Raw genomic sequence first — 15,914 nt, 5'->3', positions numbered from 1 at the left:
CTAATCAGCAAAGAGGAAAAAGCAGGCCGGCAGGAAACAATGCCAGCATATCTGCTCATGTGCTGCTGCTAAATTGCCTGTCCGTAATGTTTAATCAACGTCCTTAATGAGCAAATGTTTCGACGGCGGACTGTTAACGCTACGGCGGGCAGCGCTGGTGCCAAAACGCATCGAGAGAAAAAAAACAAGGCGGTCAATTCATCTGGTCACTGCTGCACCCAGAGTTTTGTTATGCTAATCAACGTGCTGTGGACTCATTTTTTTTTAGTTTATTAATCGCTTTTAGCTCCAGCAAAGCAGGAAGACTTTGTGTGTGTGAGTCTGAACAAAAATATGTCTATTATATATTCTCCTTTCTGCTTGAAAGAAAGAAAAGAAGATGAAAGATCAAAAAAGCAGTGTTGTAATGTAACAAAGTACAAATTCTTCATTACTATCCTTAAGTAGAATTTTGGTCCTTCAACTTGAGGGAAGTGTGCCAGGAAAGTCATGGATAAATACTTTGAATTTGATGTTTAAGAAGGATGTGGAAACCCTGAATGTTATGCTTTACTATAAGGAAGCCACAATAAAGTTTATAATCAATAATTATAAAGCAACCATAATTTTTTTTACTTTTACTTCTAACATGTAAGTGCATTTAATATCAGATAATTAGTTTTGATACTGAAGTACAGTAAAGTACAGGCTTTTATTTAAGCAATAAATCTAAAAGGTGACTTTAACTTCTACCAAAGTAATTTTCTGGCAAGATACTTGTACTTTTACTCAAGTAGTTCTTTCAAGTACTTAATACAAGACTGCACAAAAGGTCACAGACCAGTGAAAATATCTCCATTTCTCTCCTAGACACTAGTAAACTAAAACGTGTTTCTAGAAGCTGCACTGCAGAGAAATATCGCCATGCATGGACGACTGTTTTCTGAGCGCTGTGTGTGTGTGTGTGTGTGTGTGTGTGTGTGTGTATGTGTGTGTATGTCTGTTGTTTTAGATGTCTCACACAGCCACCAGTGCCTTCTGTCGCTCCATCAAGCTGCAGTGTGAGCTTTACCCGTCCAGGGAGGTTGCCATCTGCCTGGACCCATACTGCGGCCTGGGCTTCGTCCTCTGGTGCCTTTGCAGGTCAGACACATTATTAAAAAGAAAGCTCAATTTTGTGTTATCATTCAATATATAAGCAATGCACACTGTCTGGTTTAAGTTATTTATTGCATGTTAAATCAGTCATTTTGTCTTGACAAACGTTAGTTTAGACGTTAGATTAGCCTGCTACGAGCTAAATTCAGCTTCTTGAATGGCAGCGCCTGTGGCCTTTCACGGCTACCCTCTCCGTTGCAAAATCTACGACTGGTGTTTAAAGGTCCCATATCATGCTAATTTTCAGGTTCATACATGTATTTAGTTTTTTATACTAGAACATGTTTACATACTTTAATGTTAAAAAACACATTATTTTTCTCATACTGTCTGTCTGAATATACCTGTTTTCACCCTCTGTCTGAAACGCTCAGTTTTAGCGCCTGTCTCTTTAAGCCTCGCTCCCGAAAAAGCCCGGTCTGCTCTGATTGGTCAGCGTCTCCGGGTCTTCTCTGCGTTTCTGCACCATCATTGCAGCCGGGGACAGACTGTAACGGCACCGTAGAGCCACTTTCGACCAATATATAGTATAGTTGTGACATCACAACCATACAGAAGTCCTGACGGCTCGTTTAAAGGAACAGTTTCTGAATACGGGCTCTGTGCATTTCTCTGTGGATTGAGCGTTTTGATACTTTCACAGTTTTTATAAAGCAACCTCTACCTGTTTTATAATTTAAAAAAAAGGCATGGAAATCAAATTTTTACGATATGGGACCTTTAAATACCCATTCTAGTCAGGGAGGGAAGATGCAGAAGAAGGGGGAAAGTCGGGTCAAAGAGGAAGATTTGTTTTGAAGAGCATTTTTACAACTTGTTGTAGATGGAACATACCCAACAGTACTAGCGATGTCTTTTCTCTTGTCTGGTTCCTCTGTGCAGTGTGTACTCAGGTCACCAGTCCATCCTGATTCCTCCGGCCGAGCTGGAGGTGAACCCGGCTCTCTGGCTGTCGGTCGTCAGTCAGTACAAAGTCCGCGACACTTTCTGCTCCTACAGCGTCATGGAGCTCTGCACCAAAGGCCTCGGCCTGCAGACCGAGTCGCTGAAGGTAAAGGGGGCGTGTTTCTCCAGAAGAGTTTGTGTTGTTCCCTTGATATTTTATGAATTTAAAGAGCCCCTATTATTTTCCTTTTTTAGCATCATGTTTGTACTGTTGGGGTCTTCTAGAATAGGTTTTACATGATTTAAAAAGTATTATGTTTATCGTACTGCCCATTGCTGCAGCTCCTGGCTTTCTCAATCAATGACATCATTAATTGAGGAAACAGGCATGTGGGCGAAGGCATTTCTCCCCTTGTAGCCGAGCTGCACCAATCACATCGGTGTATCTGATATAGGCCAGAGGCTAGCTAAACAGATGACGACAGCGCTGTGACGTCGAAGTCAAATATTGCAAGGTGGCTACGGATGAACACCTGTTTGAAACGGCTTTGGCCGCTACAATTAACTGGTAGCTAAGAGTTTAATCTACCAGTTAGCTCCGCTGGTAGCTAAGCGAATGGGGCTCTGGATATGTCACCCCGTGTATTGTTGTGATTGGTCGTAGTGTTATCCAATTGCGTGCAGTGAGACTTTCAAATGCATGCTTGGTGCCGCCCCTCTAGTTGGGCTATTTTCATTACTCATTGCCAGACCCCAGACCCTCAGATTTGGGTCTGGATTTCCAGGCTAACTCTATGGTGTAACCGGGCACCAATATATTCCAATAGTGACCCAGGATCATAACAAAAAAATAAAGGCGTAAAGAAATTTTCTTTAGTCCATAGAAGCTTTATCGTACTGCCCATTGCTGCAGCTCCTGGCTTTCTCAATCAATGACATCATTAATTGAGGGGGCAAAGGCGTTTCAGGCAGTTGAGAAAAAGTGTTGCCTGTGGGAGAGAAAGCTCCATTTGGAGTGAAATGTGTTTTTTTTTTTTTTTTTTTTTTATACACCTAAAATTCAATTCAATTGTTTTTATATTTATAACAGGAGTTGTCTCAGGTCTAGACCACACTCTGTAATTTACAAAGACCCAACAATTTCCCACAAGCAAGCATTTGGTGCGACAGTAGCGAGGAAAAACTTGCTTTTTACAGGTAGAAACCCTGGACCGACCCTGGCTCTTGGTGGGCGGCCATCTGCCACTGCCAGTTGGGACACAAATACAGAAAAACAGAAATAGAGAGACATATTCATAATACCTATAGCAGTTTGTGTGATGAACAGTGGCAATTATAATACCAATTAAACATTATAGAACTATGACTAGAAATAGTAGTAGTAATAGCAATGATAGCAGGGCGTCAAGCAGGACCACGAAAAAAAAAGACTCATAATAGGGGCTCTTTAAAGTGGCATGCAAAGCTAAAAGACAACGGATCACCTATACTAAATGTCATCTGCTTCCTCTTTGTCCGCTTCAGTCTCGAGGGTTGGACTTGTCTCGGGTGAGGACGTGTGTGGTTGTAGCGGAGGAGCGTCCCAGGATAGCCCTGACGCAGTCCTTCTCCAAACTCTTCAAGGACCTGGGGCTGCACCCTCGAGCCGTCAGCACCTCCTTCGGCTGCCGGGTCAACCTGGCCATCTGCCTTCAGGTCGGTCCGACTTTCCGCTCCTGGTTTTCTCTCGGGGCATTTGTGGCTGGATTCGAAATAGATATTGTGCACTCGCGTATGATAAACTAGCTGCTTCATCCAAGCAAACCATTTCTTTTTGAGACATTCAGCTTTTTTCCTCGTGTACGATCCTCTCGGGGTTCAGCGTCATCCTTCCATTTCAAGCAGATCATTGCTTTTACATCTCCGCTATGATTTGCAACCTTAAGTGGATCAAATCAGGATATTGCCCAAGTTCATATGTACATGTCACAAAGTTTTGTTTTCCCTTTTGCTACTAAAGTAATACAAGGATATTTTGTGATCTGCTCTAGATAATTCAATCACTATCTGTGTATTGCCAAGTTTGTATTCAATTTAAAAATTTCTGACCATTTTATAGAATGTTAGTGGTCAGATAGAATGAAAAAACAAGCTTTTATAAAGAGTTTTGAAATGTTAATACTAGGGCTGTCAAAATTAACGCGTTAATTTTTGTGTTAATTTTTTAATATTTAACTCGTTAAAAAAAATTTACGAAATTAACGCAGCTGTGTTTGTTTACTTCATGTGGCGGCTGAGAAACGTAACACGTCTCCATAACACCAAGTGGCGCTACTATGTATTGTTGCCCAAGTAATGAAAACCAGCAGCTGATTGGACGAACGCGTCACATGGGTTTGTTTTCTCCGGCTATTGGGAGCCAGACTGTCATGGCGGCCGTTCAGAATACGATCTCATATTGTACTAAAATAGTTCACTGAAACATGTTTCTGAAACATTTTAAGCGAGAAATAGGCCGTGCAGTTGCTGAATCTGTCTTCATTTCAGCTCAACAAAGGTCAGTTTAGAAGATTTTCGTCAGATTTTGAGAGACTAGTCACGTCACATCACTCCGCTCGCCATTTCCGGGTGAGTCCCGACTGCCCTGCCGCCGACTGAACTCTCGGCTCGTTGGAGATGAACTGCCCCTCGCCTGTAAAGTAGACGAGAGCAGGCGACAGCAGCCGGGGACGGTGACAAAAATCTGCTCTCAAGTCAGACAGTTTCTAGCCATTTCAGCAGCCTTCAGCAGGACTAAATAAGCCAAATTGTTGCTGCTGTTGTTCTGAAAGATATTAAACATTCTGAACTTAGCAGAACCTTTCCTTGTTTGTTTTTTTTTCATCATTTTGCAAAGTTAAATGATTTAGCATTTAAATATCCATTATTATAAGCTTCAGTCTCAATTTAAAAAAGCGATTAATCGCGATTAATTACAGCAAATTGTGCAATTAATTAGTTAATTTTTTTTTATCGATTGACAGCCCTAGTTAATACACATGTTTAACATCATTTATTCAGCAGTACAATGTTGTCGTACAGAACAGTGATTTCTAACTGCACGGGATCAATATACACTAACACTGCAGCAAAATGGCTAATTATGCAGTATACTAATGGCGCTTACCCACTGATAGTACCAGGTCGGCTCAGCTCTACTCGGCCGCGGTGCCCCGTCCTCCTTTTTCCATTGCAGATTTAGTACCGCCTCATGGGTGAGGCCACAGGAAACTGCTGTGACCTAATGCGACACACACACAGAACGTCAAAGATTTGTTGTTTTTGATTCTGTTGCCACAGCCAGAAGACACATTTAGTTTTAAACGAAGTATGGCTAAAGTATTTAAAAATGGTGGAATTGTTAAGGACGCAAATTTACGAATCCCACTATGGCCATGGCAAGACCCGCCCTACGAAGCAGCTCGATTGGTTGGGTTAGGCATTTGACCTTGAGTGGTTAAGGTTAGGATAGCCGATTGGTCAGGGGACAGGACCTGAACAAATCAGGTTACGTTACCTTGTGTAAGCATGGATGCCTGGCCAATAGTAGCTATTGAAGGGCGGGTCTTGGCGTGGCCATAGTGGGATTCGTAATATCGCGTTCAGGACACCCCCATCCTTCACTAGCAATGATTAGTGACAATTCTCTCTGACCAATCAGTAGTCTGCAGGTTTTCATGTCACCTTTTGGTATCACCTCAGCGCGCTTGGAACCTCGACGGAGGTCATACTGAAAAAAGTACCTGTTGGCAGGTACCAGGGACTTTTTTTCCTAATGGAAAACCAAAATAGGCAAGTTGAGCAGCTACCATGTAAAGGAAAAACACCATAAATTACTGCTCTGTAATCTAAACAAACCTATTAACTATTTTCCAGCAGCTTTAAATGACTAAAACTAACATTTGTTTGGGCTGGGCGATAATTCAATATGATAATGTATCGTCTTTCAATGGAATTATATCATCAAGATATCGTGATATACAATTACGTTGTCTAAATTGATAATAACAAGCACATACTAACTCAATTCTCTCAGAAAATCTGTTTTGAAACATTTTGAGGGAATATAATTTGAAGAATTGCAGATTTGTTTTAACATCAACCTATTTTTGTTCATACATGTGAACATAGTATATAGCTGGGAAAACTATTTATATATGTTTTCTCTATAATTTCACTTGAAACTATTCACCACATTATTGATGATTATTAATATATAAAATATTTTGGGAAAGCACCAATTGTCAACCCTACAATGTCGTCGCAATATCGATAATGATATATTTGGTCAAAAATATCGTGATATCTGATTTTACTCCATATCGCCCAGCACTAGTTTTTTTTTTCTCAGTCCTGACTGCTTGTTTTGTTTCTTTGGGTTTTTCCATTTTGACATTTTTTTCTTTTCCTTCCCTCCTCTTTTCTTGTTTTAACCATAACCCCGCCCACATATCTCATACTTCGGTTTGTCTCCGCCCTCCCTCCTTACCTCCTTACCTCCTCCTCCGCCCCTCTCTGCTGCTGTAGCCTCACAGGCTGGGAAAGCTTGCTGACCAGGTAGGGAACCACCATCAACCCACCCCCACCCCCAAACCACCTCCACCACCTCTGCTTACCAGCACTTCACTCACTCAGCTGGCTTAGATCCAGGTTTTTTAAGGATTATTTTGAGTATAGCGATATCACTTGCGATACATAAACAGTGTACTCGGTTTGGCCGCTTTCAGCATACTGCTAAAATATAACAAATTGGGTGTTGAACTATTGAATAAAAAAAGAATGGTAATTACATTTTAAAGTTCAGTTTTTTTTACTGTTTTACACTAAATGTCTATCACGTTTATTGCGCAAGTTGATATCGCAATGACAATGAAAAACACTAATTCTGAATTAGGAAATTCTTTACAACTTTCTTTTATTGAAATATTGGACATTTCTTTAAACCAATCACAATCTTCTTGGGTGGCACTAAACTCCGGATGCAAAATAGTCTCGGAAAGGAACTTGTTTTGGTGGAACATTTGCACCCCGCAAAAGAAAACGGCACATACAATAATAAGTTAACTGTTGACATAGTACAGTAACGTGAGCTATTTAAATTAGCTGATACATGGTTAAACCTCATTAGCTCTTGCCAGTGTATCTCCGTGTGTACTTCATCCACATCAATCCCACCAATCGGTCCCAAAATGTCCCAGTTAGAGAGGAAACGCCCTAAACACATTCTTTGTAAATCTTTACAATCATTACCTAAAAGAACCAAGCAGGCCCGACTTGTTGCATGATCCAAATTTTCTTCAAAAGTTGCCATTTTAAGCGTGTAGCTCGCTAGCTTGAAGTTCGTTGTTGTTTCCCATAGAGAGTGGAGTTAGACAACCGCAACAGGAGTTAAGGAGTTGAAAACACATTTTGTTATGCCACTCTCTGGTACCCTGGAAATCCAGAGTTCTCGCGAGAGCACAATTTTAATTTGCTCAGCGAAGTCACTCTGGCATTGAGTAATGATGCTCATTAACTATGCCCTTGTAGCCGAGCTGCACCAATCACATCGCTGTATCTGATATAGGCGGGCCAGAGGCCAGCTAAACGGATGACGACAGCGCTGCGACGTCGAAGTCAAATATTGCAAGGTGGCTACGGATGAACACCTGTTTGAAACGGCTTTGGCCGCAATTCAATTCAATTTTATTTATAGTATCAAATCATAACAGAGTTATCTTGAGACACTTAACAGATAGAGTAGGTCTAGACCACACTCTATACATTCCAAAACCCCAACAACTACAGTAATTCCCTCAAGAGCAAGCATTAGCAGTGGCTATTGCGACAGTGGCGAGGAGAAACTCCCTTTTAGGTAGAAACCTCGGCAGACCCAGACTCTTGGTAGGCGGTGTCTGACGGGGCCGGTTGGGGGGGTGATGAACAGTGGTGATAATAGTCACATTAGAGATAATGGAACAGTGACTTTGAAGGTCATCGTGGAAGTTCATGTCATAGCAGGGCACATCGTGTCATACTGAGTAGTGCAGTCTCCTATACCGGATCCTGACTACTCTGTGCATAGGAACATAACAGCAGGGCGTTGCGGGATGTAACGTGGCGCTGCAGAGCACGGGTGGATGCTGCGGATGCAGCAGGACGCAGCTGGATGCGGCCGGGAATTGCAGAGAATCGCAGAGCATAGCTCTGCAAAGAAGAAACATAAGGACTCCGGGGAGTAAACTCCCCAGAGCTAGATTAGTAACAAGCATTTCTGGGACAGGATGCATACAAAAGTAACAAGTAGAGATGAGAGAGCAGCTCAGTGTGTCTTAGGAAGGAAGGAACTTCCCCGGCAGTCTAGTATTATAATAGCATAACTAAGAGAGGCAGGTTAAAGAGAGGTGCCTGGTCGGGCTAGAACTCTCCCCAACCGGATCGGGCTGTACTGGCCTGCCTCCCTCTACTCTCGCTATATTATTAATTATATAATAAATAAAACTGATGACTACGAAGAGAAGCAGGTGGGCCGGGTTAGGTGGACGCTGCAACTCCTCACTCCCTAACTATAAGCTTTATCAAAGAGGAGAGTTTTCAGTTTACTCTTAACTGTCAACTCTGGTGACGGTGTCTGCCCCTCGAAACCAAAGTGGGAGCTGGTTCCACAGGAGCGGAGCCTGATAGCTGAAGACTCTGGCCCCCAGTCTACTTTTAGAGACTCTAGGAACCACAAGTAGCTCTGCATTCTGGGAGCATAGTGCTCTAGTGGGACAATAAGGTACTAAGAGCTCTTCTAGGTATGATGGTGCTTGACCATTTAGAGCTTTGTAGGTCAGGGGGAGGATTTTAAATTCGATCCTAGATTTCACAGGAAGCCAGTGCAGAGAAGCCAATACAGGAGAAATATGATCTCTTTTCTTAGTTCTCGTCAGAACACGTGCTGCAGCATTCTGGATCAGCTGGAGAGTCTTAAGGGACTTATTTGATCAACCTGATAATAAGGAATTGCAGTAGTCTAGTCTAGAAGTAACGAATGCATGGACTAGTTTTTCAGCATCGTTTTGAGACAGGATATTAGTTTTTCAGCATCGTTTTGAGACAGGATATTCCTAATTTTGGCAATGTTACGAAGATGGAAAAAGGCTGTTCTTAAGGTTTGTTTTAAGTAGGCGTTGAAGGATATATCTTGATCAAAAATAACTCCTAAATTTCTGACAGTAGTGCTGGAGGCCAGGGCAATACCATCCAGAGTAGCTATGTCTTTAGATAATGAAGTTCGGAGGTGCGTTGGTCCCATCACAATAACTTCAGTTTTGTTTGAGTTTAACATCAGGAAATTGTGGGTCATCCAGGATTTTATATCTTTAATACACGCTTGAAGTTTAGCTAACTGACCACTTTCGTCTGGCTTAATTGACAGATATAATTGGGTGTTGTCTGCTTAACAGTGAAAGTTAATGGAGTGTTTCCTAATAATATTACCTAGAGGAAGCATATATAAGGAAAATAGAATTGGTCCAAGCACTGAGCCTTGAGGAACTTAAACCAGCTTAGTGCGATTCCTTTAATGCCAACTAAGTGTTCCAGTCTCTGTAACAGGATGGTATGGTCAATATTGTCAAATGCATCACTAAGATCTAGTAAAACAAGGATGGAGACAAGTCCTTTGTCTGCAGCAGTTAGAAGGTCGTTAGTAATTTTCACCAGTGCCGTCTCTGATGCTACAATGAACGAGTTAGACGGCGCTCAAATCTACCGGTTAGCTCTGCTGGTAGCTAAGAGTTTAATCTACCAGTTAGCTCCGCTGGTAGCTAAGAGTTTAATCTACCAGTTAGCTCTGCTGGTAGCTAAGAGTTTAATCTACCAGTTAGCTCCGCTGGTAGCTAAGAGTTTAATCTACCAGTTAGCTCCGCTGGTAGCTATGCTTGTAGTGTTATCTGATTGCGTGCAGTGAGACTTTCAAATGCATGCTTGGTGCCGCCCCTCAAGTTGGGCCATTTTCATTACTCATTGCCAGACCCTTAATCTTTGAGATTTGGGTCTGGATTTCCAGGCTAACTCTCTGGTGTAACCGGGCACCAATATATTCCAATAGTGACCCAGGGTCATAACAAAAAAATAAAGGCGTAAAGAAAATTTCTTTAGTCTATAGAAGCTTCTCAAACCACCTCGCCTCCATTGGTCCATATGTTCCTAACAGTTGTCATTCGTTAAATATTCTTCCTCTGGTGGACTTTAAAAGGTTTGAGAAGTAATCTATTTAGCTGCCTCATGGAGATGAAGCTATCTGCCATTTTGGGCACTGGGTGCGCTGGCTTCTGACTCCCACCATGCCGCTGTGTGTCCAGTGCCTGGCTCTGTGTACAGAAAAGGGGGATGGAGAGATGGTGGAGGAAGAGAGAGAGGGAGAGAGGTCGGAACGGGGTTCTTTATCTCTTTCCTTTTCTCTGACTTGATTGGAAGTTTTCCCTCACATTTAGGAGTTTTTACATACCGGGATGCAATCACTCAGCTTTGTCATCATCACCCCTTTCTTCCATCTTTCTTTTCCCCTGGCTTGATATCACTTTTTCCCTCTCTTTCTTTCCTCTAAAAGAAATTGTGTTTTCATTGTGACTTTTTGTTTGCATGTCGATCAAGAAAGAAGAATCAGATTTTTGAAAGCTTTTGGGATATCTTTATTTTAACCCTTGTGTTGTCTTCCTGTCGACCATGAAGAAAACACTGTTGTTGTCCCTTCTCAACGTTTTGGTTGCTTTTTGCAAAGTTCTTTTTTTCTTCTTTGTTTTTTGCAGTTTTTTTTCAACTTTTGGTCCCTTTTTTTTCATTTTGATTTAGTTTATTTATTTAAAGAAACAGGGATAGCGTACAATAAACATTAACCCCAAGGGGAGAGATGCATAGTACCAGGTTTTAGCTCAAGAGCTAATTTTCACCTTTAGTCCCCTGGGCAGGCTGATAGCTATTTCTACACGTTTTGGTCACTTTTTCCAAACTTTTTGACGTTTTCTTCCGGCGTTATTGTTTTATTGTTGTTTTTGTCGCTTTTCCCAACATTTTTTGCAATGTTCCCAACGTTTTTGTCACTTTTCTCGACATTTACGGCACTCATTTCAACTTTCCATATTTCTGATATAATAAACTTTTAAAGCTGTTTAAATTTGACCCGAGGACACCATGAGGGTTAATCTGTCTTGCTGATTTCCCTAAAAAGATCATCCCGCTGCTGTCGCTCCCACATTGTTCTCCCTCCATTTTGTCAAATGTTGTAGAGGTTTTGTGGGATCCTGTAATTTTTTCTCAAAGCCAAAGCTTCTCCCTCCGCTGTGGAGGGAGAAGCTTGTGTCTGTGAGCACTCATGCACGACCAGTAGCATCCTCTGGTAGGAGTAGCAGTAGCAGTAGAGGAAGTGGTCATCATGCAGTTGTACAGTGGCAGGAGCAGTGGTGTAGTCTAAATGATACGCAGGTATATGTAGTATACCCTCTGGGAACGGTCAAGAATTTCCCACTAACGCAAGGATAACGTTACGTAACGATGATTTTTTTGTCATAGAACTTTCACACTTACGTTCATAAATTCACCCCGTCTGTGTTGCGAGTCGCCTAGGAACAACTACACAGTTGCTTGGTGCTCATTCTCTGTGCAAATTTGGAATTAACTAATGTGAATCACTGAAGTAGATACATGAAACAAAAGCAAATGTAAACTACACTCTTTCTGTGTTTTGATAAGCCTGCCCCTGAAGCTATACTGCCGCTTCGAGTGACAATGCAGCAGACGTTAAAGCAACACTAAAGCCGCTTTCCGACCGGAGGGATTTTTGCAGTTCCTAGAACCCTTTTTTTTTTTTCTCCGGTTCCGACTGGACCAATTTGGGCATTATTAAGTTCCTCTGGCCACAGTTCCTGTAACTCTTTCAGCTCCTACTTTAGGGCACGGTCTTTTCCCTTTTCCAAATAGTGGTGGTTAGATGGCTGTGATTATATTAACAAACGCTTGGCCAGTGTGAATGCAAATGGCAAAACCAGTTTTGGGGGAGAGTAGAACTGTTTAGAAGTGGACTGTTCCTATAACTCCATTCCTGTAACTACTTGGTCGGAAAGAGGCTTATAGCACTTTTCCTGCTTCGGTCCCCCTACAGGTTGGAAGTGGAATTGTCCATTACATTACATTATGCAAGTTTACCAGATCGGGTAGCTGGATTTGTAGTTCGAATGAGACATTACAACAGCGGTAATGGACAATTCCGCTTCCAACCTGTAGGGGGACCGAAGCATGAAAAGTGCTTTAGTGTTGCTTTAACGTTAAAGGCATATGCCACTGTTTGTTGAAATAGGGCTTATCACGCTCTCCCCTAGCTGTAGATAGGTGGGCCAACGCACTTTTTGTGCATGCATTGTTTTAGTCCGGTGCAACACCGGCAGCGCTGCCACTAGTTAGCTTAGCGTAGTGAATGGAATCCTATGTTGCCGGTTAGCATGTTGTGAGTAAAAGTGAGCCAACAAAAGACAACAAAACAACCTACAGTACAGGCCAAAAGTTTGGACACACCTTCTCATTCAACGTGTTCCTTTATTTTCATGACTATTTACATTGTAGATTCTCACTCAAGGCATCAAAACTATGAATGAACACATGTGGAATTATGTACTTAACAAAAAAGTGTGAAATAACTGAAAACATTCCTGTAAAATCTAGGATCGATTTTAAAATCATCCTCCTGACCTACAAAGTTGTAAATGGTCAAGCACCATCATACCTAGAAGAGCTCTTAGTACCTTATTGTCCTAGTAGAGCACTACGCTCCCAGAATGCAGAGCTATTTGTGGTTCCTAGAGTCTCTAAAAGTAGACTGGGGGCCAGAGTCTTCAGCTATCAGGCTCCGCTCCTGTGGAACCAGCTCCCACTTTGGGTTCGAGGGGCAGACACCGTCACCACATTTAAGAGTAAACTGAAAACCCTCCTCTTTGATAAAACCCTTGGTGTTCTCTCAATGAGCTTCATGAGGTAGTCACCTGAAATGGTTTTCACTTCACAGGTGTGCTTTGTCAGGGTTAATTAGTGGAATTATTTCCCTTATTAATAAAAAAGCAAAGGGTGGCTACTTTGAGGAATCTAAAATATAAGACATGTTTTCAGTTATTTCACACTTTTTTGTTAAGTACATAATTCCATATGTGTTCTTTCATAGTTTTGATGCCTTCAGTGAGAATCTACAATGTAAATAGTCATGAAAATAAAAAGGAAACGCATTGAATGAGAAGGCGTGTCCAAACTTTTGGCCTGTACTGTAATTACTTTCACTGAGACAAAAAATGCATTGGCCCACCTATCTACAGCCAGGCTAGACCGTGATAAGCCCTATTGCAACAAACGGTGGCGTATCCCTTTAAACTACAGAAAATGATTCCTGATGAGGCTGATGCTTTACGCGGTAACGTTACAAAAAACCTATGGGGTTGTCAATCTGGGACGGGCAAGTCTAATGCTGGGAGGGGGAAAAATTACAGTATACTCACTACAAAAAAAAAAAAACTAGACTACACCACTGGACAGGAGTTGTGTTAAAGGACACGGTGTGACGCTGTTGTTGTTGTTGTTGTTTCTCAGGGAACCTCAGGACCCGACCCCACGACTGTGTTCGTCGATATGAGAGCGCTACGGCATGACAGGTGAGTTGAACAAACCAGTGAACAGTTCCGACCGCACTTGAAGGCACTTGTGAAAGTCTAGCTTGGCATCCCTGCTGTTGTTTGTCCATCTCTGTTGCCTGGAAACTGACAGCGTCACCACTTTAAGAGATGAAATCTGACCCTTACGTTGAGCCCTTACAGCCATTTTCAAACCTCTGGTTGCTTCATGAAGTCAGATTCCTCTGCAGAAAGCCAAAAAACTCCAGCAAAACAAATTCAGGAGACTCCCGAGATGCTATTTTCGGTGTCACCCCAGCATGAAATGTGACTCAGACTGAGTTTGATGGGTTTAAAGGGGAACTTTCTCAGACTGGAAGTGTTTCAGAGGTTGTGAGGGTGACAGCCTGATGTGCCCGAAACCGTCATATTGTCTCAAAGAAACTTTTTTTTCACTACAAAAGCGCCCTAGTCAACTTTTTATTATCAAAAAAGGCGCCAACTGTGCATATAGTCTTAGTCGTGCAACAGAAAACTCTGATTGGACAGATAGTCTAGCTAGCTGTCTGGATTTACCCTGCAGAGATCTGAGGAGCAGTTAACCATAGTCCTCACAAATCCACCGGAGGTTAGAACGCCAACACAGAGACAGAGGAAGGGGACGGACATCCGGCCTAAAAAGAGGGACATCCTGTGGTATTTTCCGGCGGCACCGGAGCAATCCCGGAAGTGGAACGTCATTGATATACAGTACAGGCCAAAAGTTTGGACACACCTTCTCATTCAATGCGTTTCCTTTTTATTTTCATGACTATTTACATTGTAGATTCTCACTGAAGGCATCAAAACTATGAATGAACACATATGGAATTATGTACTTAACAAAAAAGTGTGAAATAACTAAAAACATGTCTTATATTTTAGATTCTTCAAAGTAGCCACCCTTTGCTTTTTTAGTAATAAGGGAAAAAATTCCACAAATTAACCCTGACAAAGCACACCTGTGAAGGTAAAACCATTTCAGGTGACTACCTCGTGAAGCTCATTGAGAGAACACCAAGGGTTTGCAGAGTTATCAAAAAAAGCAAAGGGTGGCTACTTTGAAGAATCTAAAATATAAGACATGTTTTCAGTTATTTCACACTTTTTTGTTAAGTACATAATTCCATATGTGTCCATTCATAGTTTTGATGCCTTCAGTGAGAATCTACAATGTAAATAGTCATGAAAATAAAAACGAAACGCATTGAATGAGAAGGTGTGTCCAAACTTTTGGCCTGTACTGTAGACTGCGATTGAGTGGATAATTACAGATTGTCAAAGTTTAGTCCAGATACTGTTTAGAAACCATTTTATTGTTTTTTTTACTTGCTATAAAATGTAATAGAACACCCAACATTTAATGAAAGTACTGATCTGACCCTTCATTTTGCTCGCGTGAAGCATTGATCCATGTTCGTTTTTGGGCAATTTTGACCCAAGGACAACAGGAGGGTTAACGTGTCAGGAGCTGTTAGCAAAAGTTTCCTACATGTGTGTCTGGAGAAACTTGAGTTGCCTGTTGTCTGTTGCTGCAGTGCAGATCATTATGGCCTTCAGCCTGAGAGAAGTCCTGCTGTGTAAAAATAGAACTGTCAGTGTGCATGATTACATGTAATCAATGTTGATTCAAGCAGGCCTGTTTCTAGCTGGGACGCTCCGTCTTTCACGTTTATAATCCGACCAACCGCTTCTGTCACGATCGGTTTAAGGATCGACATTTTTATTTTATATGTAGCTCTTGGGTTGAAAGTATAATTATTATTTTTTTTTTTTTTCCCAGCGTCCTGTGTAATTTCATCTAAAATGGCACATTTAAATTCTAAAAAGTCCCTGGTTTGTTTCCCGTGAGCATTTTGTGTTAATATAAATCGAATCCTTCAAAAGTACAATTTTTTAGGGGTGCCTGGGTAGCTCACTTGGTGGGGCGCGCGCCCATATCCAGAGGTTTACTCCTAGACGCAGCGGCCACAGGTTCAACTCCGACCTGCGGCCCTTTGCTGCATGTCATTCTCTCTCTCTCTCTCTCTCTCTCTCTCTCTCTCTCTCTCTCTCTCTCTCTCTCTCTCTCTCTCCCCCTTTCATGTCTTCAGTTGTCCTGTCAATAAAGTCCTAAAATGCCCCAAAAAATGAACTTATTGATTGGTTAAGTTATTCTTTTATTACACATTTGTCAAACTACAGTATGTCCAAACTTTGTTTACCCCAGAAAATATGGCAGAA

General features: G+C 41.8%; 1 protein-coding gene across 2 annotated transcripts in view; it reads left to right on the top strand.

The window, feature by feature from the left end:
* LOC114565053 (disco-interacting protein 2 homolog C) overlaps nucleotides 1–15,914 on the top strand; it is a 299,966-nt gene that overhangs the window by 274,797 nt on the left and 9,255 nt on the right. The window contains exons 29-33 of one of the 2 annotated variants that reach the window (XM_028592867.1): nucleotides 992–1,122; nucleotides 2,020–2,188; nucleotides 3,547–3,717; nucleotides 6,568–6,597; nucleotides 13,633–13,694. In XM_028592867.1, coding sequence (XP_028448668.1) covers nucleotides 992–1,122; nucleotides 2,020–2,188; nucleotides 3,547–3,717; nucleotides 6,568–6,597; nucleotides 13,633–13,694 — 563 coding nt within the window. The remainder of the gene's footprint in view (nucleotides 1–991; nucleotides 1,123–2,019; nucleotides 2,189–3,546; nucleotides 3,718–6,567; nucleotides 6,598–13,632; nucleotides 13,695–15,914) is intronic. The other variant, XM_028592866.1, reaches the window with a different exon arrangement.

This window comes from Perca flavescens, chromosome 12 (assembly GCF_004354835.1).
Source record: "Perca flavescens isolate YP-PL-M2 chromosome 12, PFLA_1.0, whole genome shotgun sequence".
NCBI lineage: Eukaryota > Metazoa > Chordata > Actinopteri > Perciformes > Percidae > Perca > Perca flavescens.
This window is presented reverse-complemented; position numbering and strand designations above follow the sequence as displayed.